This window comes from Strongylocentrotus purpuratus, unplaced genomic scaffold (assembly GCF_000002235.5).
Source record: "Strongylocentrotus purpuratus isolate Spur 01 unplaced genomic scaffold, Spur_5.0 spur5_scaffold_3, whole genome shotgun sequence".
NCBI lineage: Eukaryota > Metazoa > Echinodermata > Echinoidea > Camarodonta > Strongylocentrotidae > Strongylocentrotus > Strongylocentrotus purpuratus.
In genome coordinates this window covers 18,526,885-18,553,944 of record NW_022145609.1, presented here as the reverse complement: position 1 = coordinate 18,553,944, position 27,060 = coordinate 18,526,885, and the positions used below count along the sequence as shown (strand labels likewise).

The following is a 27,060-nucleotide window of genomic DNA, read 5'->3' as shown; positions in this document are numbered from 1 at the left end:
TTCCTCTTGTTCGGTTGAGTAGGAAAAAGAAATGTAAAAAACCTTGGATCACCCAAGGTCTTCTAAAATCTATAAATCATAAAAATAAGCTTTATTGTAAATACATTAGGCATAAAAGTGAGGCGAAGAGAAAGAAATATATAGACTATAAAAACACCTTGACTAATTTAGTCCGTAATAACAAGAAAAGTTATTATGATGATGTATTTAAAAGTACACAGAGGGATATACGGAAGACTTGGTTTCATATAAATGATTTACTTGGGAGGGGTAAAAAGGATCCAATACCAGATGAAATGTACCACGGGGAAATTCATTTAAATTCAAATCTAGATAAAGCTGAATATTTTAATAAGTATTTTATTAATTTGCCTGCAAGGATAAGTAGAGAAATTCCACCTGTTCAGACATTATTTGAAGATTATTTGTTGCCTCGGGATAACCGATCCTCTCTATTTTTTAGACCAACAACTGTGCATGAGATTGTTAATTTTGTCTTAGATTTGAAACCATCTAAGTCATCTGGCTCAGATGATATTTCTCCTAGAGTTATAAAAGATTGTATGCATGTTATTGCAGGTCCGCTTTGTGATATATTCAATAAGTCAATGTCTCAAGGGTTAGTTCCTGATAAGTTAAAAATAGCAAAGGTAGTTCCAGTTTATAAAAAGAATGATCGTAAATGCATTGAGAATTATAGACCAATTGCCTTGTTACCAATATTTTCAAAGATTCTTGAGAAATTAGTCTACAAAAGATTAAATGAGTTTTTGCTTCTTAATGATGTTTTGATCCCCCAGCAATTTGGCTTCCGTAAAAATTGCTCCACTACTATGGGTGTTTTAAATTTGGTAAATACAATAATATGTGCAATTGACAGCGGGAATTATTGCCTTGGAATATTTTTAGACTTGTCAAAAGCATTTGACACAATTGATCATGATATACTCTTAAGAAAGCTCAATCATTATGGTGTTCGAGGTATAGCACTAAATTGGTTTAAAAGTTATTTGGAAAATAGATTACAATTTGTTGTCGTTAATGGTGCCAAGTCTCAATCTAGCAATGTGAAGTATGGTGTACCTCAGGGATCTGTTCTTGGCCCTTTGCTGTTTTTGATTTACATTAATGATATTATTAATTCGTCTCAATTATTTACATATTCTCTTTTTGCTGACGATACATGTTTGTTGTATTCTCACAAGAATGTACACTCTCTTATGCAGTCAGCTAATACTGAAATTTGTAGACTCTTTACATGGTTTTGTTGTAACAAACTGTTATTGAATACTGGTAAAACTCAATGTGTAATATTTAGGTCTAGAGGGAGGAAAATCCCTGAAAATATTCACCCCTTAGTTGTTGGTGGTCAACAGATCAATCGCAGTCAACATGTGCTATTTCTTGGTGTTACGGTTGATGAATATTTATCATGGAAAGAACATCTTGATAAAGTATGTACTAAAGTGTCTCGCAGTACCGGAGTAATATCCAAACTTCGTCATTTCCTCCCCCAATACACCTTAGTTACTTTATATAATGCTATTATTATGCCTCATTTGATGTATTGTAATATTGCTTGGGGTCACACATTTAGGACCCATGTACATAAGTTGCAAGTACTTCAAAAGAAAGTTGTTAGGTATATAACAAATTCAGAATATAGATCACCTAGTACTCCTTTGTTTTTGCAACTGCATATTTTGCCTTTTGATGAATTGGTATCTCTTAATTGCTTAATATTTATGTTTAAATGTCAATCACTCCAGTATACATTTTTGACTAATGTGTTTGTGGAAAACTCTTCCATCCATCATTATCATACTCGTCAGAGTAACCTTGTCCATCAGTCATACGCCAGGACCCATACTGCCTTAAAATCATTTAGAACTGTCTGTGTTAAAAAGTGGAATAAGTTACCCCTTAATATAATTAGTATTACTACATTGTCTCGGTTTAAAATATCTTGTAAAAAACACCTTTTCGACAGATTGCTATCAGATACATGAATGTATTATAAAACAAGATGAGGTAGCCATGTATGAAGTGTACGTTATATGTGTGTGTGCGTGTGTGTGTGTGTGTGTGTTTGTGTATGTGTTGTAAATGGGGGGTGGGGGTATACTCATCTGCATAATTTGTTATGTTGTTACTATAGTTGTTACATTGTTACATAAACATGAGTTATACTCGTTGTAAATATGTTACTCCTTGCCATTATCTGCCATTATATACCTACTGTATAGTCTACTATGTAAAGGGGCCCCGTTCACAAGCTGTGCTTCACTGGGGTCCCAAACCTATCATTCTTGTGTTCCTTGCTGTTATATCTTATACCATTGTTTATGTTTGATTTGGTTTGAATAAACTTGAACTTGAACTTGAACTTGAATTATATTTATTATACTAATTATAATCATAATCATCAAATGTGGCTGCCAAATTAGTAAACAAACTATCCCCTTCCAAAGATCTTTTTAGCGCAAACAATGATTGTATTTGTGAGTTCTACGAAAGAAAAGGTGTACGTGAAAACAGCTTTGAGGTATTACTAATCAGTGAACAATTTGTTTTCAAAGAGTTAAGTAAATAATTACTAATATTGATCACATTGGCTACCTGTCCTAATCTGTATAACTATCTAGCTGATTGTTTAAAGCTATTTTTAATGATTTGTAATGATTGTTTACGTTACCTGCCCTGCATCTGCATGGACCGTTAATCATGCAGGGCTTTAATATTATGCTATCCTTTTCTTGTTATGCCTTTGTCGTAATATCTCTGTTCCTTTATTGCTGAAGTATTAATAAAGTGATGTACCAACAAAAAAATGTGATATTTTGTTCTTTTTTGTACGAGATTGGGGAGGGGGTGGCAAAGGGGGTGACACTAAAAAATGATACTGTAGAAGCCAAACTAACAACAACAACAATCCGGGGGGGGGGGGGGGGGTAATCAGATTATTTTTTTTTTGGTCGGGGTGTGTCGCTGAAGCCTCGAAACCTAATTTTGTTCTCGAAATAAGGCCCATTTTTCACAATTTTGGGGTATTTTTCAAAAATTTTGGAAATTTAAAAAAACACACAGACCCATTTGATTTTTAATGGTATTTTTGTCAAAAATGGGACCCATGTTTAGAGATTTTTTGTGGAAAGTCACCCATTAGAGCGGTACACCCCCGTATGTCTTAATATGTGAGTACCCTCCCCCCCCCCCCCCCCCCCCCCCCCCCCCCCCCGGGACAAGAACACTAACGGCAACAATAACAAAAAGCGTAGCCGCTTCTATATTTCCTTTTTATTTTGTCAACTTAACTCCACCACTTGTACCACGGAGAAAAAGGTAGATCGAGGTGGGAGGATCAATCAAAACAAGAGAGCCGAAGACGGTTTGCATTATTATTGATCTTTTAATATTGTGATCGGGATATATAACTAATGCTTTGCTTTAAATAGCGTATTCATCATGACTACTTTCATGCAGATGCTTTGTAAGATTGGATCTCCAAGACTAAACGTTTTCCGTCCTTGCTCGTCCTCGAAGGTCCAGAAAACACCAACCGCGCCATGGCAATGTACACGGTTCCGCACTTGCTCCAGTGCGGCATCAAAATCTTCAGAAACACCATTCGTTCCTTTGGAAGGAGACGTTGATACAGGACATGTGGATTTCCAAACTAATTTTGTTCACAATTATCGGTTAAATGAACAACTTCAGGAAATTTTGGGCTTTGTGCATGCTGGAGGTGGAGAGAAATCAATGAAAAAACACACAGAGTTGAACAAGAAAATATTTGTAAGAGACAGATTAAGACTTCTTTTGGATGACTACGATAATGAATTCCTTGAACTCTCTTCTCTAGCTGGGTGGGATATGGAGTACGGGAGAATTCCAGCTGCAAGCAACGTTTGTGGTAATATCTCTACTGTTTACTGATTTAACCCTTTTTAAACTTGCACTTTAAGTTTTTTTTTAGATATCTGTTAAGTATTGTCTAGGGTAGCACGCCCAGTATTCGGTCAGACTAGCCTTAAGGGCTCTCTCGAAATGTTTTTTTAATGATATTATTCGAGAGAGCCTTAAACGGCTCCCATACCCCTGCACGGAGAGGCATGTAAACAAAACTCAAAAGTGGTCCAAAATCACACTTTCGCGCACCCGACCAATATTGGACAGTGGCTTTGATAAATTTTGTCCGAGTTTTGGTCTTAATTAGCGCTTTAATTTCAAAATCGGATCTAAAAATAACAAAATAAGAGCAATTTTCTTACCAGACCGATACAGCTCAGCTCCCTTTTCACGTGTACCGTGTGAATTCACGATGTCTACACAATGGTGATGACCTCTGACTAGCACTTCGTAAATGTGCTGCTTCCGTATAATGCGCTGAATAACACTCATACAGCGCATTATACGGAAGCAGCACAATTTACCCACAATTACGGAAGTGCCAGTCAGAGGTCATCACCATTGTGTAGACATCGTGAATTCACACGGTACACGTGAAAAGGGAGCTGAGCTGTATCGGTCTGGTAAGAAAATTGCTCTTATTTTGTTATTTTTAGATCCGATTTTGAAATTAAAGCGCTAATTAAGACCAAAACTCGGACAAAATTTATCAAAGCCACTGTCCAATATTGGTCGGGTGCGCGAAAGTGTGATTTTGGACCACTTTTGAGTTTTGTTTACATGCCTCTCCGTGCAGGGGTATGGGAGCCGTTTAAGGCTCTCTCGAATAATATCATTAAAAAAACATTTCGAGAGAGCCCTTAAGGCTAGGTCAGACAGCCGTTTCAACAGCTGTAACAATTTAACAAATAATTTAAGAGCCACGAAACTTGCACAAATCAGGCAGCTGAACAACTTTTCTTAACTCTCAAAATTAAATCAGATTTAGGACCCCGGAAAGATCTCCAACTTAGCTCGAAATCTCTTAGTACATGTGCTAACATGCATAGCCATATGTAGAAGCTATTGCGAAACAACTACTTGTGCTGTCGCAATGAATTTAGTATGTGTGTAGGCCTAAAGAGAATCACTTCCGTGTTCACTCCATCGCAGTGAATTTGCAAATGACGCACCTGCCGATGTGCGAGAGGTATTTATACGATACCCTTGCCATACGGTATCGCTCGGACAGTATTCGGTCAACGCATTGACATTCAGTGCTTTATCGCGCAATTGTGTGAAAATAGTACGCAAATACGCTTCGCTCCTTGGCAACGGAGATACCACGCACAAATCGCGTGACCGAATTCTAATCGGCGCGACCGAATTCTGGGCAGAAAAATGCTCCGTCTTCTTTCGGAAGTATTTTGCTTATCATTATTCTATATTTTAAGTGACTATAAAATCCTGTTAGAGGAATAAATTTCTTTTCTTTTGATGGGTAGATTGCCAAATAAAAGAGTTAAGAATTCAAAATATTAGTGATTTCCCCTTAAGTGACCGAATACTGGGCACTCTGCCCTATAGTCGAGACATTAAAATGCTCTTCTTCTTGCACTGTACACTCAACGCTTGACGAGCACAAGATATGACAATAGTACGGCAATGGCGGTCTGTTTTTATTAAAAACAGGATCTACTTATTTTTTGTGTTAGATAAAGGATATTAATTGCCATGAATATTAAATGGCATAGAGAATAAAGAAAATCGTAGGTTAATGGCTGCAAAGCTAGCTGCACTCGCATAGACCTCTGGAGATATCTGTGCAAGCACCAATAGTAAGTTTTAGTTCTGCGCAAGTTGACTTTGTTATGACAGTTAACATGATTTTTCCTAGCATAAAAGATATAATCGTTTTCATATATGACCGCTGATCTGTTTAAATGAATGGAAAAAGATCTGCAGCCTAATAGCAGACTTTGTATTTCAATTTGGGGGTATATAGACTACAGGTATTTCATATTTTTGACTTGACAAGAGGATGGAGAACAATTAACGAATGGACCAACATTATGTTTGACTCTAATAATGTCAGATCTACATGTTTAATATGACTTTATCAAATGTTTTAGGGATTGGTAAAGTGAGGGGGACATGGTGTACTGTGTCTGCATCAGATGCTACCATCAAGGGAGGAACGAGCTATCCTATCACGGTGAAGAAGCAGCTCAGAATGCAGGAGATTTGTCAGCAGAATTCCCTCCCTGCGATCTACATCATCGACAGTGGCGGAGCATTTCTACCGTTGCAGGTGACTTGTGACTGTGTGTCAAGTAGTATAAAAAGGTGCCTCTAGTGTGGTTGTGTAAATAGTATCCCTGGTGTATGATAAAAAAGAGCAATTATTTTGCACCATGAACTTGTTATATATGTGTAAATTAGCAACAGTCGATAAAATTAAAACACCACTGCTTTACTGTTCACATTGTCCATATCCTAAATTATGACTATGTACTTCATATGAATATTCAATTTTTTTTTTTATTATTTAGAAAGTGTCCAATAGACAAACAGCAAAACACAGTTTTGCCAATGTGAACATCCCTTTCATAAATGGGTTGCTATCTCCATTTACAACACCAATTGTAACGTGTCTATTAAACCGAGGGAAATTATAGTTGGCCGAAATCAATCATCAAACATGCTGCCTCAAAAACAATCTAAACTCTCCAACAAAACTCAAGTAACTCAGGACAGTAGATAAGACAACCTCACTCGAAGAAGGACGAAACAGAACTTACTTTAATATTCAAAATTATAACATGTCTGTTAGTACAAATCAGGCATCATAACAAAATAAACCAATCAGGGGAAAGTCATGTGATGAGAGAAACCAGTGATGTGAACAGGCTAGATAGATCAAAGGTGAGAGGCAAAGAGAATGAATGAGAAAAGAGAAAGTGCATGTTGCTAGGGCAGGAAAAGGAAACCATGCATAGAGAATGAGAAGACAACAAAAGGAATAGGTTTGAAGGAGAGAGAGGAAAATAGGGTGTGGCAGTAGTGCAACTGAAAGACTGTGCTGTAAGAAGGTGAATGAAATGGGAACCTGAGCTGGGAAAATGAATATGCAAATGAAGAATGCAAATATATAAATGAATATGTAATAGTGGATAAGGGAGGTAAGAAATTTACTAACTGAAATATAAAGACAAAATTCAAACTGTTACATGACTCTTGAAACCCTGAATGGATTGTTTGGATGTCTCTTTGCTTTATCCTCCCTTTCAGTCTGAGATTTTTCCAGATAAGAATCATGGTGGCAGGGTCTTCTACAATGAAGCAATCCTCTCAGCTCAAGGAATATCTCAGGTAAGTACTTGTGCAAGAGGATAGTTTAATTCTTTATTTTGTATTAATAATATTGTTTTTTTGTTGTTGTTTTTTTAATTGTTTTTTTTAAATAATTTTGTTGGGTGGGGGCAAGTCCAATGTCTTTCTGAGAGAAAGATATTTGGAACTTGGATATCTAGGTCCAGAGGAGAAAAATGGTGATTATTGATTGAACTGGGATTAATATCAATCACAACTATGTACATAACAGATAAGAGACTGCAAACTTGTGTCTGATTAGAGGACTTGCGATTGATTCTAATCAATTGCAGCGCTTTATAGGATGGGGCCCAGATGCATTTATTTGTTATGAATCCCACTAGAGACATATACCGTGGCTATAATGCCATAACTTTCCTTTTCCCTTTCCAGATTGCAATAGTGTGTGGTTCTTGCACCGCTGGTGGTGCATATGTACCCACCATGGCGGATGAGGCCATCATTATGCACAAGATCGGTACCATCTTCCTGGTTATGAACCCCACTAAAGACACACTATAATCTAGCTATAATGCTGTAACTTTCTGTTTCCCTTTCCAGATTGTAATATTGTGTGGTTCTTGCACCGCTGGTGGTGCATATATGTACCGACTCTAGCAGATGAGGCCATCATCATGCACAAGATCGGTACCATCTTCCTGGTTATGAACCCCACCAGGGACACCCTATACTCTAGCTGTAATGCCGTAACTTTCCTTTTCCCTTTCCAGATTGCAATAGTGTGTGGTTCCTGCACCGCTGGTGGTGCATATGTACCCACCATGGCAGATGAGGCCATCATCATGCACAAGATCGGTACCATCTTCCTGGCTGGACCACCATTGGTCCATGCAGCAACAGGTGAGAGGGTGTCGGCCGAGGATCTCGGTGGAGCAACGTTACACTGCAGGTAATTAGTATGATATGACTCACAATTTTTTTAGAGAGAGCCAGAAAGTTGTGAACTCTGTGTAAAATTACAAGGCCCGTATTGTACTAGAAGTCAAACCTAGTGCTAGGTTAAGGCATTTGTCCAAAATCAGGTTTAACAAGAGATGATAGCCTGAGGCCTAAGTTTCTCTTTTGTATAACCATGATTTTAGACCTAGGGTCAGGTTTAACTGAATTATTAGAATATGGACCAATGAGTACAAACCTACAGTATGTATAGTTTTGTTAAGGCCCTCAAACCTTTAGCCAGATTTCTATGAATTTAGTAGATAAAATGACAATTTTATGTTGCAGTGTAATTTTTGTCCCCATGTGGAATGTCAAAGAAATAAGAGAGGTAAAATAACTTATGTCGCTGGCCCAGGCACATAAATCCCCTCTTACGATTGCCATGTATAAAACGAAAGGGTAGCTCAGGTTCAAAAAATCAATCTCTATGATATTGTTGCACGGGTCACTAGCAGACGGCCTCCAAAAGACATTCCTGTCAGATTCATTCCCAAAATTTACCAGGGGGTGTTTCACAAAGACCAAGATCGACCAAAGTTGGACTTGAACTATGGCAGACCATTCATGCCAGTAGTTGCTCTCACAATTGGTCTCTCAATGCTCGTCACAACTCTACAGAATTTACATTTTTTTTCCTTCATTAATGAATTATAAAAAAATGTAAATTATGTAGATATATACGTCTCTTGACCAATGCCAGCAAATGGTGAAAGCAAGCAGTAGCATGAATGGCCTGGCATAGTTCAAGTCAAACGTAAGTCGATCTTAGTCTTTGTGAAACACTCCCTGAAAGCATGGATGGAATTTCAACCTATCTGGCACATGTATCTTGTAATAAAAGTGGAGAAATACCAGGACATAATTTTTTTAATCCACTTGCTACCATAACTAGACATAAACTTTAAGTTTAAACCCTAAACCCCATTAAGCTGTCAGCAGAAATTATTGTATTTCTTTCTTTTTCCACCCTGAATATCATGGTTGTAATTGATCAGAGTAAGCGGATGCACGGATCACTTTGCATCCACCGAGGAGGAGGGGTTCACCATGGGAAGGGACTCCATCTCTACCCTCAACGTCACCCCGCCCTCGGACCCCACCCAGTGGAATGAACCTCTCTACAGCCAAGATGAGCTGCTTGGGCTGGTCAGCAAGACAGGAGAGGTCAAAGGTCAAATGAGAAAGGTAAATCAATTTTTTTTTCCAGCATATTGATTTTAGGCCCGTTTCGAGTACTAAATGTTTAATCAACTACCTGCCCGGTAAAGCCAGTAGTCAAATAATGAATCTGATAACCAAATACTCCATGACTCATTGGGAACCTGAGAACTTCGCCTAAAAAGAATCTACCGTAAATAGATTTGAAATAGAATTCGGTCACAATAATTCTACTTTCTAAGACATTGTCAAGGAAGTTTAAATAAATCAAATTCCCACCTTACCTTAACTTAGAAGCAAACATCTAGCTGGCTGATGAGTTTCATGAGTACCGAGCCTGCGCTTGATGATACACATGCCCTCAATCTTTAAATCCCAAATTCTGACCTCTGCAACATCGCGATCACGAGCTATACACATAAATACATGTGCGTACTAGGCGCTGATCAAAACAAGTTTGGCTCAAACCCAATGAATCAAAAAATGAATTCTGTAATTGTGATAATATTGGACAAATTTTCCAATATGAATAAAGAAATAAATAAATATTATAGTATTTTAATTTATTTCTTCTGGAAAATTACGATCTAAACATGTATAACAACAGTAATCGAACGAGCCTGGGCGGCCATTTTGAATTGACCCATGTATACGTATTGTACCGGCCGTCGCCCTCGTTGAGGGCGTCGACCGCATCGCCCCTACCTTCCCTCACGGCGAGCCTGGTATTTGTGGCCATATCTCGTTAAAGAGAGATAGAAGCGATGTACAGTATCTTATAAAATTCTAATTCGTTTCAGTCAAAATATATGACTATAGAAATACAGGTAAATGGAATAACTAAATTGACACTCAAAAAGAAGAACACATTTGTTTGAGACAAGATTTTAGTTTGAACACAAAAACAAAAACTTCATTTAATCATTTCTTTCTTTACATCAATAATATTATTGCCACTGTTACAAATTTAATAAGTCTTTATATAATATATATATACACACAAGTTAATACTTATGTTTATAAAATCTGTTTGTTATAACACTGTAAATTGGTAATGGACTTTATATTAACTTGAAGGAACTATACCTGTTTGTTTATGGAGGAGAGTTTAGGGAATTAGTAAATGTTATTTAAAGTTCAGTGTTAAGTTTGGACCAATTTGTTGAGCGCCTCTTGCGAGTCGACGTTGGACCAATTTGTTGCGCGATTCTCCCGAATCGCCCCGAATCCGAAAAATCTATCTTATATATACACTGTATGCGTACGTGGGGGAAATCTATGCGCGTGCTGTAAGCAACGCCGCGATCATGCACAGAGTTAGATGCGCGCGTACACATTGCAACTGGTCCTTTTAAGTTCAAAATCTTTATTAATTCAATATTAAATGCTTATTTATTCCAAACGTTGCACTGCTTAAAGAAATGGTTCATTGAAATGTGGAAAATGGGCCAATTACACCTCTACAGATTGCTGAGAACATTAACAAAATGAGCAAAGTACTTTTGAAGCCCTCACTGTTGTGAGGAATAAATTAAATGCAATTTTGTTACCCTTTCCTGAACCCACTCACTAAGTGCATTGACGACGTTATTTTACATGCGAAACGATGACGTCACAATATGAACAACCTACATCACACATTCGGGACAATGTTGGATACCCATTGCAATTTTCAGATATGGGTTAACGTTGTTTGTATATTTACCGCCAGTGGTGATATTTCCTCTATTTTTGGCATTTTGAATGAGATACACTGAATAAATGATACTTTCTACAAATGTTTGTTTGATTTTCATATTTTTTCCCGTCGCATTTGAGCATATAAATCAGAAAAATAATCACATATTCTGAGGGCACTTCAGCGTGTATGTGTCTGATCTGGGAAGGCAAAGGACATTTTGCATGCTGACCTAACGACTCTTTTGGAGTAAAATAGGCGACAAATTTACATAGAATTGTCCAGATATTCATTACAAAAATGTGTGATTAGGCTGATTAATTTACATTTTTGATAAATTAAGTCGTATAGGACCTGAAAAACCGAGAGAAACAGATCAGTCCGGTTCGCGATTCACAGCTAGCTCGAGCGCCGGGCTACGGGCTAGGCTGGCTAGCATGCTGCGCTAGATGTGATGCACGCATAGAGGTCAGTGTATTGCACACATAGTACATGCACAGAGTGCGCACTCACAGCTACAAGCTACAGGAAACTTGAACGCTACATCGACGATATATTCACTCGCATTTTGGAAGTTATATACCATTTATCTAGACTAACATCAGATTAAGAACCAAAACCATGCGATGGAGGAGCCTTCTGGAGTATAATCAAGTATGTTTTCGTCCATATCCATATTTAATTTCCAGGGGATTTTGATGAAGTTAAACAGCGTTGGGTATGGTACTCGAGAGTCAATGAAATACATGTGAATCACACGCAAACTGCATCTCTGTTCATATTGTGATGTCACTTAAAAAATCAGCTGACTTACGATGTTTTCGGGGCGTTGAGTGGGTTGATTTCTCGTCAAGTTCAATCAACTTTTATAAATTTCGCTCAACTGTACAAGTTACACAAATGTAATGATTTTACTCAGTGTAATTTTTCGATTGCAATGATACCAAATTCAGTCAAGTTTGAAATCAATAAACCATCTCTTTAAGTAATGGAAACATTACAATGCGTTTATTTGAAACTTTATACAAGGCATAAGATAAATATTTCAAGCTCTCCTTTGTAATAAGAGCAGAAATTTAACAAACAAATATTTCATAGCATGAATTTGGGATTTACTGTCATATTTACATAATGCGCGTAAACCGCACAACCTGAATTCCGATTCTAGTTAATAAACTAAAGAAGTACAAAGTTCGAATTCTCTTACGTTTTTGACAAGAGATTGTTAAGACAATAATATGATATAAGGGATAATTTGCTTGTCTATCTAAATAAATATACAACTTAATCACATATTTCATAAATAATGAATTTTTAGGCATATTACTATGATTTATAGATTGGATCTAGTGAGTAGTGTGTCGGAAGCAACGTACGCGTATGCTTCCGGTTGTGTTTATACGTGAAGCCGTTCATACTAAACTTCTTCAAACTAGAAACTTTTGCTTGTAAGCAGGTATTTATACACAAAACACACACAATCCAGACTATAACTCGCAGCGGTACTTCTGGAATAAAGTTAATCGAGATAATGTTTACCTATAAGTGAAGAATGTGAAGGAATGATGAGAAATAGGCTGACTGTATGCAAGATCTCAGAGTGAGCGAGAGAGAGAGAGAGAGAGAGGGAGACAGAGGAGAAAAGACAGAAATAAGACAAGATTGAGAAAAGAAAGGATGGAATGATTCAAACTGCATGTTTCAGAAGTTCCAGATAAAAGATATAACAGCTAGCATCGAAATTAGTTTACAAGTATAATATTGTGAGGGTGGATCAGTACAGTATAATACGTACCGGTATACATCGGTACGTACAGTAAATTCTTTGTGGAAGTTTTCGTGAATCGTAACATATTTAGACGAATAACACGAGGCAAATCGGTAAAAATAATCATTTATTGTCGAATCGAAAACAGGAATCTTTTACAATTGCAAATAAAACCAGATTAAAGACGGAAATATGAATGTAAGTACTTCTTTTCTTCACAAATAGTTACGTTTAACAGGTTTTATGCAAAATTAGTGCTGGGCCAAAGCAGTGTTTTCCATCAGAATGGTGGGCGGAAATCCACTGTGCCCAGCGCCGCCCACCGTAGCTATAACGCTGCACCTGTATTACCGATTAGTCGATTAATCGTCCCAAAAAATCACTGTGTAGACGACTACCAAAAAGGGGCTTTCAAAACAGGCCTTATTGATTTACTGGTACCGTAGGTCTAATATAAAAGGTTTAGATCTTATGTGATAATGTGAGTTCTTTGTGACAGCTATTTTAGATTGATTTTCATCTACTATCATAGCATCTCCACACCTTCGATCTCATTGTTTGCTACTGATAACACCTCTATCAATGGATCATATCAAGAACATATTCTCATATCACTAGATCACCTTTTCTAAAAAGTGTGTCGCACTAGGAGGTCAATGATAATGGGAAATAAAAACGGTAATAGAAAAGGAGCCTTTAATATTGTGCTTCAATAATTAAAGTAATTACTACAATTTCAAGGTCAATGTACTTTTCAGAAGGTCACGTGTCTTCAGAACATTATGAGTGTAAAGCCTTTTATAGTTTTGGATTTAAAAAAGAAGTCTTACATGCTATCCACATTAACTGAATAAAGTTAAGATTTCGCTGCAACATTAGTGCAGTTGTCATCTAATATCTGAAGAGAGTTAAAGGATTCAAACTATTGCGTTACGTATTAACTTCATTCTATTATCATACTGTTTCCATATAATATTTCTATTACTATGAGACTTTGTTTTGGAGTTGTAATGAGAAGTTGAGAAATGACCAAAAGAGTCTTGTTTTAAGCAAACATTATAATAGACCTTGCTATCATTATGATAGTCCATGATCTTGGTGGTACTGAAAGGGTGACCTTTATACCCTCATATCACTGAACAGAGCCAGAGGAATCTCAAGTGTCAGCTTCTTATGCCATTGAGGTGTCATTGTAAAGAGAATAGATTTCACTTTGCTGTGATGTTAAAGACATCCATGCATGGGTATATAGTTGATCGGCAACTTGGCGAACATTGAGCCAACAGGTATTACGCTCCCCTACGGACGTACGCATAAAGGGACACTAGTATACAGGGAAGCGTAATTCCTGTTGGCTCAGTGTGCTACCCTCTATATACCCATGCATAAGCAACTTTAAAGTGTACCAATTGCCAAGAAATATTTTGCTCTGTATGTTTGGGGTTCAATGGCGCTATATTCAAACCAACAAAAAGTCATCAGAAATAACTTATGACTTTTTAGTTCAGGTCTGATTTTGAAAGAGTAAATTCTCAGCTTTAAAATGATATATATATAGCACATCGCGATTGGACTTTCCTAACCCATTGAAAAAGGGAGGAGAATGCCATGTCACAAAGAACATTACAAAGAACAAAAGGAGTTTTAAAGCCTGTAGTCTCAAAGCAAGCTGACTCCCCCAGGTATTGTGCAAGGTGACAAAAGGGAGATTAGACCTCTATAGAAATTCATGTGAAGGGATTATCAGATTGTCCTGAAAGTTGGCTCACCAATTACACATATCCTGTATAAAAAACTTAAAATCAGACAAACATAGGCCCACACAACACTACAAAAAATTGTCTTTCTCGATTGTTTGGTGCTTCAAAAGTATGAAATTAGATAGAAGAAAGTAGATTTCAGGAAATGCTCACAAATAAATTTGATCAACCTGACCAAATACACCATTGTTGACACCATGCAACTTTTTGTTGGTTTTCTGGTTTGGGGTTACAAATTTGAGCTTCAAATAGTATCAAAAGAGATATTGGCAGTTGAGATACACTCAAACTAGTGACAAAAAAAGGGATTTGTGAATAGACTAGTCCAGGGGCGTACGCAGGATTTTTCAAGGGGGGGGTTTAAAATATTTTGCTCCCGAAAATTTGAAAATCGCGCCGGCCGAAAAGTCGCTCAGTGGGGGGGGGGGGGGGGGGGGGGGGGTAAGCGGACACTTTTTTTTTTTTTTTTTTTGGTCTCAAAATTTCAAATTTTGACATTTTTCTTCGTTGAGGGGGGGGTAAGGTCACCTTATTTAGGTTAGCCGTGGGTATTTTTTTTTTTTTTTTTTTTTTTTAATAATAAAAAAAAATAAATAAAAAAAACAAAAAACAAAGGGGGGGGGGGGGGGGGGTTTGAACCCCCAAAACCCCCCCCCTGCGTACGCCCCTGGACTAGTCCCCACTTCTGTAATTGCTTGAAGTAGAATGTGGCACACAAAACCCAAGTCAGACTTGTGTTCAGTACGTCATGTTTTATTTTGTTCGTTGTTCTTATTCTTACTTTTTACCTGATAACTCCTAGAATGCTGGGTGAAATTCAGGAGTTTAAATACTGAATCATTAAACTCGAAAGAATAGAAATTGCTTTGAGACATTAATTTTTTAAACTTATCACAAAAGTGCAGAAGTGATTGAATGAGATTGAATGAAATATTCCAGTTTTTTCACAAACACCAATCGGAAATAACTCAACCAGGTCAACCCCAGGTCAGCCCTCTGACGTGATGCGGGATCCCGCTTTGTCGGAGTAAAATCCAGAACCAGAACCAGAGAACCAGATCAAATTTCCCTTGAATCTCTAAAACTTTTGTGATCTTTGGTATTTAAGGGATTTTAAAGGAATAAACTGACTTTAGGCCATATCTGCAAGGAAAGGTGGTGATAAATGTGTGTTTCTATCCAATGAAGCATAGCTCGACACTAAGAGGAGCCTGGGACACATGTAGGTGCCTAAAATCCTGACGCCCATAATTTTGAATTTTTACATAGGGTTCATGCATACAGACTATAAAAATGTCAATCTGGACTCCCTAAACGAAGTTAGCATGGAGCTCTGAATTAAGGCCAGATCACAAATAAACCTAACTGCGACATGTTTTACTGGTGCCAGGTAAAAATGTCAGAGGTAAAAATGTCAGAGGAAAAAATGTCAGAGGAAAAAATGTCAGAGGTAGAAATGTCAGAGGTAAAAATGTCAGAGGTAAAATTGTCAGAGGAAAAAAATGTCAGAGGTAAAAATGTCAGAGGTAAAAATGTCAGAGGTAAAAATGTCAGAGGTAAAAATGTCAGTCGTAAAAATGTCAGAGGAAAAAATGTCAGTCGTAAAAATGTCAGAGGTACAAGCAAAAAAATTAGCAAAGTGTTTCGTACATGTCCTGAGGATAATACAATGTGGAAAATAGATTTTGAAATTTATTTTGTTGTGATCAGGCTTGCATATAATGAATGTCTAACATTTTTTGATATTTTGATTTGGTTGATGTGTTAATGTTTGTGAAACGGACCGGTTTGGCCGGTGGCAGCCTGCAACATAGCCCGTGTAACGTTCCAGAGACGAACAAAGTCCAAACGAAGAAATGAAAATTCTCGACAAAAGTCAAGTGTTAAAGTGAGTAGTGCATTTAGTACAAAATAGTTACATAATCCCGAGGAATCACGAAAAGTTACATATAAGGGCTGGGCGCCCCGAACTCTGCTAAAGCTTTAGCACCTAATGGCGGCAAAGGAAGTGGAGTAAGAATAAGAAAATCAAGAAGTCGCTCCGAAAAGTAAAAAGTCGCTCCGAAAACTAAAAACCCGCTCCAAAAAGTAAAAGACTGTCTCGATTTAGAAGCTCATCCCCATTTTAAACTCTCCGACAATTATAAATAACGATGTCATTTAAACCGAACCTCTGCAAAGCGCGCACTTCTCTAAAATGTGATGGTGCGGTTGGCATTTAAAGATAAAGTTGAGTTCTGGTCTTGCGAAGTTGCATTGTGAAAGAAACGGTGTGGAAGCAATCAGAAAAGGTTGATCATCTAGCATAAACATGTAAGTATTGGTGTGTAGTGCAAGGTTTTGGAGTCATCAAAATGATAAAATCTTTGGCTCAGTCTTGGTAAAGTAACAAGCACTGTACACAGAAAGATATTGATATGGGACTACACAAACATATTATGGCATACAAATCGGGCCTCATTTTAAAGCTGTTACTTGTCATATCTGGGATATGAAGTCATTTGAAATAGATTTTCAAGGAATAACTTTTTTCTTTGATGTTCTTCCACACTTGCATAATAAGAATGATAACAAACGCTCACATTATTGTTCACTTTTCCCCAGAACTCAACCTTCTCTTTAATTGATGTAACGTGGGCGGCTTTCTGCTTTGTATCGGAGTAACAAAGCTGCTTATTGATTTTTCCCAGACTATTTTATACCGCAATAGTAATCGACAATATTTTATTGCAACGTGCGCACTTCGGGAATGTGATGGTGCGGTTAGCACTGATTACATGGCTTTCTGCTTTGTTTCAGCATGGACCCTACTTTCAGAGTATCAAAATACCAAGCCCACAAGAAAGTGGAATTGTCGGAAATATGCATTTATTGGAAATTACATATAATAGTAGTCATTGCCACGCAGTTGAAATGTCCAACAATCTTCAAAAGTGAAGGAGAAGTGGGGGGGGGGGGGGGGGGGGGGAAGGTTCATAGATATCTGATCCTATTTTGTGGGCTGTACTGACTTTTCTTTTTATTTAATGATTACACCATGGAGCGACAACTCAGCCTATAAAACATGGCCAAACTTCTCGATTTTAGAAATCTTTCCCCCCGGAAGTTTGCTCAGTGTACCAGTACCATTTGCTTATACAAAAGCATAATATACCGGTAAATAAATATTGAACTAGGCAGAATAATGGGACATGCATGGTTGCTACTCCGAGTTTCATGCCTTGCAAGCGATCATCAGACAAATTACTGATAGCATTCATCAAAGTACATGATTCCTCTACAACCTTGGTACAAATACGCTCAAAATAAGAGCTATACAATACATGTATATCCGTCCTCCATTTATTACCACAATTACTTTACTGGGGCCTACAGCCTTACAAGCTTGCTTTCATGTAGGTCCCATCATATTTCTCTTAGTTAAATCACAAATTCATATTGACCACTTATCTTTGTTATTATTATTTGTTATTAAAATAAAAACAATTTTGTACTTCATTTGAAATAAATGTATGTTTATGAGAAATATGAAAATAAATGAAATGAAATGAAAAATAAGACTACAATACCTGAATACAATGCAATAAGAATACTCATGAGTAATTCCAATTGTATTTTTATTAGTTAAGTCTTTAGTCTTTTAGAGGTATTTGTACCAAGGTTGTAGGATAATCATGTACTTTTAAGAATGCTATCAGTTGCCTGATGACTGCTTGCAAGGCACGAAACTCGGAGTAGAAACCATGTCCCATTAGTCTGCCTGCTCTGCCTAGGCATTGACCACTGTTCGGAAGGATATATAAAGCAAAGCATATATATAAGAGGAAGGGGAGAGCAGCCGGGTCACCGTGCCCCAGAAGAAGAATACCCTCCCCCCCCCCCCCGTCTTCCTTCGGCAATAATCGGGCAAAAAGTCACAATTTTGGGCCGAAAGGTAAATAAATTTAAACTGGGAAAGTGGAAAATAAAGCAGCGGTGAAATAACGACTGCAGAATATCCCTCGCTGTTCTTTTTCGATAAGCCTAATTAAATATATAACCCGGGTGTAATTATAACAAGCTTGTCACATGCTTTTGTTTTTATTGTATACCTCTAACATTTATACCTCTGACATTTTTACCTCTGACATTTTTACCTCTGACATTTTTTCCTCTGACATTTTTACCTCTGACATTTTTTCCTCTGACATTTTTACCTCTGACATTTTTTCCTCTGACATTTTTACCTCTGACATTTTTACCTCTGACATTTTTACCTCTGACATTTTTTCCTCTGACATTTTTACCTCTGACATTTTTACCTCTGACATTTTACCTCTGACATTTTTACCTCTGACATTTTTTCCTCTGACATTTTTACACCGAGCCGTTCTACTAAATGAATTTCAAATGGTGTTTAAAAGTTGAAACAAGAAGCTGCCTGCAACGAAGGTCCTACACACGCTCACTAATCTGTTAAAAGATACACCGCCGCAGTGTACTGCGTGAACTATGAACTATGTGAATGAGCCTTTATGCCCAGTCTGACTGAAAAGGGTTATTTTATTGACAAGTTTTTCTGCTCTATGCATGGCCTTCTATGAATGAGAAGTGAGCTAACAGTAATGTTTAAAACAAACATCAAAGTAGACTTTGACCTCATTATCAAACCACTTGAATCATAAAATTAGTGAGTTATCTATAGGCATGCTTGTTAGCTCAGATTGTTTGTACAAGCTTGAATAAAACCCTTGACTTTGAATTCAGCTTTGAAAATCATTTAGATTGTGTTGCATATGGAGATCTTGAAAATGCTTTTGAAAGGATTGTAACCAAGAATAAACTTGAAGAAAAAAAAGAGAAAAAAAAGATTTTTCAATATACGTTTTCTAATATCAAAAAGCTTTGGAAATTGGAAAAATGTAACAATTTTACCCACCGGTATTTGAAATTGGGACAAACTTAATTCTGTAGATAAAGCATTGAAAGAGGTGCACTTGGTAGGTAATTAATCTTGTAGAATGTTAATTAAAAAATTAAAAAACATATTTTCAAATTTACCCTAGAGAGTACTATGTACATGTCCTTGAAAACCAGTTCTTATGTTAAATTATGTTTAAAGGTCCACCTGTCTTTGATGTCTGCTTTCTTGCCTCTATAAATTGTTTTTTATAGGTTTTTTCTCTTTTATCTCTTTCAGATTTTAGCAAGATTAGTGGATGGGAGCAGATTCCATGAGTTCAAAAAACTTTACGGACCTACTCTCATTACCGGATTTGCCTTTGTGAGGGGGTAAGTCTTCTACTCTACATATCCAATAAGGTTTTGTATTTGGATAATTCCATAAATTAGGGACCCACTTTGTGACATTTTTGGTGTCCCACTTGCATAAGGAACCAACACGTATGTGTGGCTCTGACTAAAGACTTAAATAGTGGAGTGAGATTGTAAAGTGATTTCCAAGCATAATACTGCATCCTCACTAGAATCACTTAACAATCTCACTCCACTATTTAAGTCTTTATTCTGAGCCACAAATACGTGTGGGTTCCTTTTGTAAGTGGGACACCAAAATTGTCACAAAGTGGGTCCCTTCTTTTATGGAATTACCCATTTATAAACCTGTAATATGTATATACCGTACATGTACTTCTCTGGTCTCCACTTCATAAAGAAGAATTAAAAGGATTTGAAAAAAGAGATGCGGTTGCAACTTTCTGCCAACAAATCGACTCAATTTCTTTCTTCAAACTACCGTATGTCTATGTTTGAAGTATGCATGGTACATGAGGGGTACAATAATCCATATTCTCTCTCTATAAGAACTATGTGTACTTCAACAAATTCTGTTATTATGATGAACATCCTGTATTTTGTACTTCATAATTTGGTGAGGTTTCCTCCAATATGACCACTTCCGCTAAATACAAGATACAAGATATTTTATTTGGTCTTTGCAAACAAGTTACATAGAAATTTGGTTTCCACCGGCGTTACAGTAATATTCAAGAAAATACATAAATGACAAGAAATAAATACATCACGTTTATAGAAATAGATGAAATAAGGAACAAATACATGCAAAGATAATGAAGCCACGAAAATAGTCATTGGTACTTCAGTGAGCCACCTCTGACTTGTCTTGTCTTGTCAAATAACAACCGTCTCTGTCTTGTCTCTCCGCTAGACACCTCGTGGGAATCGCAGCAAACGACGGTGAGCTGTCCCACGATGCCGCCACCAAGGGTGCGCACTTCGCGGAGCTTTGCCAGCATCGTAACATCCCCCTCATCTTCCTGCAGTCCGTGTCCGAGGACGAGAGCTGGGCTGAGGGTAACCACGAGCTGATGGGGGAGACCATCAAGGCAAGGGCCAAGATGGCCGCCGTGGTGGCCTGCATGACGGTGCCCAAGATCACGGTCATGGTGGGAAGCAGCTATGGCTCAAGTAGCTTCGCTATGGTAAGCATTGGCAATAATGACTAATTAAAAGGGAAATTGATCATTAAAAGTAAACAACTTTAAAAGTAAGCAGAGCAGAAAAATAACAGAAGTAGGCTGGTGAAAGTTTGAATGAAATTATACAAAACAATAAGACTGTTGAAATCGCTATACGGATGGGCATTTCAAATTGGCTGAATCAGGAATGACCTTGTGATGTAGTGCCGGACAACGTACATCAAAAATGTAATACACATGTATTGTTATGCTGTTATACCAAAATCAGAGGTCACATAGGACTAGTTAAATTAGATGCTGTTCTCATGCAGTTTTAAGATAAGTGATTGTAAACCAGTGAATTTGTTTTGTAGTTACATACAAAAATTAGCAGTATCTTAATGAGCCATTTTCGCAATGTAACCAAATTCAGTGCATAAGTCTTTGTGAAGTGCCTGGACAAATACTTCCATTCACCTGGTACGATTACAAGTATTTAAACAGTCGCATTGCAAATGGCAGATATATTATGTGTTCTTAGGTAGGACAAGCCATAAAGTTTGTCTTAGCTGGCAACAAAGTTATGCATGCAATTTGCATTCTGATTATTTATATACAGTTATTTGTAACAGGGGAATGAAATAATTCATATTGAGGCACTTCATGAAGATGTTTGCATTAACTTGGTTATATTATGAAATAGGCTTATTGAAGTAAGATGGCTGCAGAATTGAGATGCTGTTGCATTAATCTCATTTCTAATCATGTATTAATTTTTCTCCATTTTTGTTTGTGTATTTACAGTGCAGTAGCTCTTTTGACCCTCGTTTTGTATTCATGTGGCCGAATGCAAGAGTAGGACTCCAGAATCCAGAAGAAATGGCTGCACTTGCTGCACAGGTATGTGGCCTCAACCTTTACCAGGATATATAGATTCTATGATGGGAATATGGTCTGTGGTATGATGATGCAACCCTCGAAACTTGTAAATGTGGAATTTTCAATTGTCTGACATTTGCTCTTGCAGCAATGACTCCTGGGGGGGGGGGGGGGGGTGTTTCACAAAGACTAAGATCGACTTTAAGTTGGACTTAACTATGGCAGGCCTTTCATGCCACTGGTTGCTCTCACCATTATGATCTTTAGATAATATTTTTACTTTGATAATTCATTATCAAAAAATGTGGATTTGTGACCATAATTTGTACGTCCCTTGAGAGACCAATAACAATAAATGGTGAGAGCAAACAGTGGCATGAACAGCATGCCATAGTTAAGTCCAACTTGAAGTCAATCTTAGTCTTTGTGAAACACCCCCAGGTCAATTTCCCATACTAATCAAACTCTTAACTTCAACCCTGGTCGAGTGGATACGTCGCCGGACTGTCGGTCACAAGGTCCGCGGTTCGAGTCCCGCTGCCGCACTAATGTCCTTGGCAAGACATTGATCTACATTTGCCACACTCCACCCAGGTGAAGTAAATGGGTACCTGGTAGGAATTTATTCGTTGAAATGCTGGAGCGCCGTATGGCAGCCATGCTAAAGCCAGTGTAATAATCGGGAGTGCCAGGAGGGTCAAATCTGACTGATATGAGCGATATACAAGAACCCACTATTATTATTATTTTTACACCTAATCCTAACCCTATACCAGTGATGAAATAAAGCCTTTAGCAATTATTGCAAGAGCAAATATTGGATCACCAGAATTTTCAGGAGAATAAAACCTTCATTTTTAATTCAATAAGAATGGTAATGACCTTCCTTATACCACTTGCTTGTGTCATTAGAATTTATTACCCTATTTGACACCTATAATGATTATCGATGATGCCCTTTAAAAATATATTTCCTTTTGTTTGTATAATTTTTAGGAGTCTGGGAAGCCTGAAGATGAAGAAACACTTAGAGAAAAATTCCAGAAACAGTCTACTGCCGTCTTTGCCTCAAGCAGAATGTGGAACGATGGGGTCATTGCACCACAAGATACCAGAAATGTAAGTGAAATGAGAGAGCATGTTCAGAGTAACAAGGATATCTACCCAAGTATGCTTGTTTTTAAATTACACAATTATGTAAACAGAGATACAGAGATAAAGAGGGGGTGGGTGGAGGTGATGGCGATGGGGATATATTGAATGAAAACTTGGAAGAGGTCCTAAGTTTGGAGTTTGATTTTTTGAGCCATATTCTGTACATATTTTATGTAAATGTGATGTGCAGTTCTGGTAACAATGAAACCTGAACTTTCAAAAAAGTCAAAACAAGAATTACCATGAAGTACGTGAAAAAGAAATGTGTATTAGTTGAGAGAGCATTCACTCCATAACATGAATTATATTCTACTCTTAATTTGTCTCAATATAACACATTTTTCCATTCTAGTTTTTAGCTCATCCGGCCCGAAGGGCCCGATGAGCTTATGCCATGGCGTGGTGTCCGTCCGTCCGTCCATAGTTTTCAAAATGCTTCTTCTTTGTTATTTTTCAACCGATTTTGATTCTGATTGTTTCATATGATAGGGCTAGGAGGGGGATTTTAAACTTCTACACAGAAGCGTGAAATTCATTATCTATGCTTATTTATGCAAATTTATTCGAAATCTCGAAAAATGCTTCTTCTCCTTCATTTCTCGACCGATTTTGATTTGGTTTGCTTTATCTGGTAGAGCTAACTTTGGTACACTAAACTTCTACACAGAATTTTGAAATTGTTCTCCATTAATTAATTATGGTAACTTATGCAAATTTATTCCAAAAATAACAAAAATTGCTTCTTCTCCCTCATTTCTTGACCGATTTTGATTTGGTTTGCCTTATCTGGTAGAGCTAAATTTAGAACACTAAACTTCTACACACAATTTTGAGATTTTGCTTCATTGATTAATTATGGTAATTTATGCAAATTTATTCCAAAAATAATTTAAAAATCACAAAAAATGCTTCTTCTCCTTCATATTTCGACCGATCTTGATTTGGTTTGCTTTATATCGTAGAGCTAACTTTAGTACACTAAACTTCTACACAGAATTTTGAAATTGTTCTCCATTGATTATTTATGGTACTTTATGCAAATTTATCCCAGAAAAAACAAAAAAAAATTCTTCTCCCTCATTTCTTGTCCGATTTTGATTTGGTTTGCTTTATCTGGTAGAGCTAAATTTGGTTTACCAAAATTCTACACAGAATTTTGAGATTTTGCTCCATTGATTAATTATGGTAATTTATTCAAATTTATTTCAAAAATAACAAAAAATGCTTCTTCTCCTTCATTTCAATTTTAAAGTTTTGTGTAAAATATTAGGATGATTATTTGCAAATTTGATCCCTCAAAGAAATCTATTTTTATTTTTTGACCAGTTCAAAAGTGTACCACATAAAATTTACAATATTTGTTGTTGCGAGATGCGGATGAGCGCTACGCCATTGACGTTCTGGTTATGGTAGCTATCAATTATTCTCTAGAAGTGCTTTCTATTGCAGTTTGCCCCAATTAATTGCATTTTTATGTCACCAGGTTTTGAGCCAGTGCCTGAGCATCCTCTCCCAACAAGCATGCAACCAGCCTTTTGCCTATCAGAACAGAGCTGTGCTTCGAATGTGATCCCTCAAGGTTCAGTCATAGGACCCTCATGCTGGTGTGTATTCATTGAATCCATTCCGAAACCTCACTAGAATGCATTGTGGTTTTACATGTATGAAACGCTCTGTTACTTTACCCAAGTGCTAATCAAGTGCTGTTGATTTGCTTGAGCGTTTCAAAATTTCTGCTAGAGTATCAAAGTGCTTACATCATATTCACTCGCCGTCCACGTTACTGGCTCTTAACAACAGTGCCTGCACAAGAGGTTCACTGCAAAATCCTTTAAGCAACAGGCTGGGGCAGCGCAAATTCAGTGTTTTGTGCTGGTGGGATCACCACACCATTGTTTTGCACAAAGCTGTTTGGAACTAGCAACCTTGACAACTTGGCCAGTATGACATCACATTTTGGTACTCTGTATGCAATTACTTAATCTCTTGAAATAATGCCTTTCTGTGTGGACCTTTTTAGATTTACAAAACGAAGTAGGCAAAGTATGTGTGCTTCCACAAAAAGCCCTACAGTGTATGTAACTTATATCACACACATTTTGAAGTATGCATAGGGCATCCAATTCAGCAAGTGTCTATAGTATGCTAATCCAATCACAATGTGTTTGCACCCTACCATTAAGGCATTGGCAGAGAGGAGCAATGTAGATCAAATATAAGTGCTGTGCAGGGACTTGAATCCAACACCTTTGCAGTTCCTTTCAGGGGACAAAACCACTCTACCCCTATGCATCTCTACCTCCAAACAACGTATAATAGAGATGGTGTGCACTTTAGAAATTGTGGGTCATTTGATACTGAAAAGGAATAACCAATAGAGCTAAAAATCAGAATATCTATAGTCTTACTGCCATTTTATCACCAAGAAAGTATTTCCTTATTTCGTAATTCACTTAAACCTGATGCAACCCCTAAGTCCTTTTCTACAAAGGGAAACTTAAACGTCGGTCTAATATCTTTTGTTCAAACCATCTGTAGATGGAGCCTAAACCCAGTGTTGGATTTTAAGTTCTTATGTAGACGGAGTACAGACCATTCGGTTTCGGAACCACTGAGAGGACACCAGAGAATGAAGTTTTAAAAAAACAATTGTTTCAATATTTTACAGCATTGAATAATAGTCATGTGTCGTTTTCCTCATGACCGAAACAATTTGTTTTTTAATAATTTTTTTCTGTACTTATGCTTTATTTTTCATGTTGAAAATGGCGATATCTTATGCAGTTGACTTTGCATGTACAATTGAATTATGGTAAGTGGCCTTGGCGAAATAGGAACTGTTGCTGTCATGTACATTCTAATTTCAAAGTGGAATGACAAAACACTTGATATAACTCTATACATTTATAATCTTTTGTCTCATATTAATAAAAATGGACCAAATTAAAGCTGGTTCAATTTTGTCTCTGGAAAGTTCATATTTGAAAATTGATATGCTTAACATGTGTTAGTGGGCACTTGTGAAGTGACATGTAACATAAACAAATAATAGTGATTTCAGTTTCAGGAAAAGTACAAATATTTGGAAAAAACAATGCAACTTGTACCATTTATTAGTCTATGGAATCAAAATTTTCAACTTGATTCTGAGAAATTGTTGATAGTTTTTACTTTTGAGGTGGCGGGACATATGAGTATAATGACTTTTAATTGACGTGGGTGTCAGGCGGTCAGTTTCCTTGGACCACTTATTTTAAATATTCTACTTAAACTGTGATTTAAAACTTGATTTAAAGACTGTATCATGTTAATATGCATCATCATATTCGGGTCTTATTCAGTAAATGCATTGTAGTTTATTGCATGACATTTTATGAATCATTACAAGATTAGCAGTGCATACTAAATAACTATGTGTACTTGCTATGTGTAAAAAGGTGCTGGCAAGATGAATGAAAAATTCATATTTAATTATATTTGCATTATAATTGCACAGTGTTAATTAGATTATGAAATGAAATGACCAAAGGAAACAATCCACTCTAATGAGGGCATATTTCATGTAAATAATAAGTATTGTAATAAATTCAGGGTATGCGTGTGTGAATTATGATATATTGTAAATATCTGAATTATTTGATTCTTTGCCCGTTTTCTAACTGCCCTATCTGTTAAACAGACATAGATATTGGCAATTAAGGTTTGTACCATACTTAAAATTAATTAATTGGAAATTTGTATTGTACTGGTCTGGTACATTGATTACCATTCAACACATTAAACAAAAATTCCATGACATCTAAGAATGATATTCGAATTGTAATTATTTGATGTATTTGTGAGTTTAAATGGGAATATAAAACTTTGCAATGAAACAACTGTATTTAAATTGAAATTTGTTTAATTCATTTATTTGCTTTTACTATGAATTATTTGCTGACAAATCATGATGTGTGTGTGTGAATGAAGAAATGATTTCAAAATCTTTGGAGTAAAGGACCTTACTTAAAATCCTACCACAAATGA

At 36.9% G+C, this 27,060-nt stretch overlaps 1 protein-coding gene across 1 annotated transcript; it reads left to right on the top strand.

The window, feature by feature from the left end:
* The first annotated feature begins 3,339 nt into the window (after positions 1 to 3,339).
* Positions 3,340 to 26,917, top strand: LOC584783 (methylcrotonoyl-CoA carboxylase beta chain, mitochondrial). The gene is made up of 10 exons (XM_030996369.1): positions 3,340 to 3,913; positions 6,021 to 6,199; positions 7,180 to 7,260; positions 7,992 to 8,170; positions 9,216 to 9,405; positions 19,764 to 19,855; positions 20,751 to 21,024; positions 21,805 to 21,900; positions 22,876 to 22,998; positions 24,518 to 26,917. Exons 1-10 carry the CDS (start codon positions 3,466 to 3,468, stop codon positions 24,602 to 24,604), a joined length of 1,749 nt encoding a protein of 582 aa, XP_030852229.1. The 5' UTR covers positions 3,340 to 3,465; the 3' UTR covers positions 24,605 to 26,917.
* The last annotated feature ends 143 nt before the right edge of the window (positions 26,918 to 27,060 follow it).

Bases quoted from the DNA above. Each gene is read 5' to 3' on its own strand.
- LOC584783 (XM_030996369.1), top strand. From the start codon at position 3,466: ATGACTACTTTCATGCAGATGCTTTGTAAGATTGGATCTCCAAGACTA. The intron at 6,200-7,179 runs GTGACTTGTGAC...CCTCCCTTTCAG, and splicing joins GAGCATTTCTACCGTTGCAG to TCTGAGATTTTTCCAGATAA. The intron at 19,856-20,750 runs GTAAGTCTTCTA...TCTCTCCGCTAG, and splicing joins GGATTTGCCTTTGTGAGGGG to ACACCTCGTGGGAATCGCAG.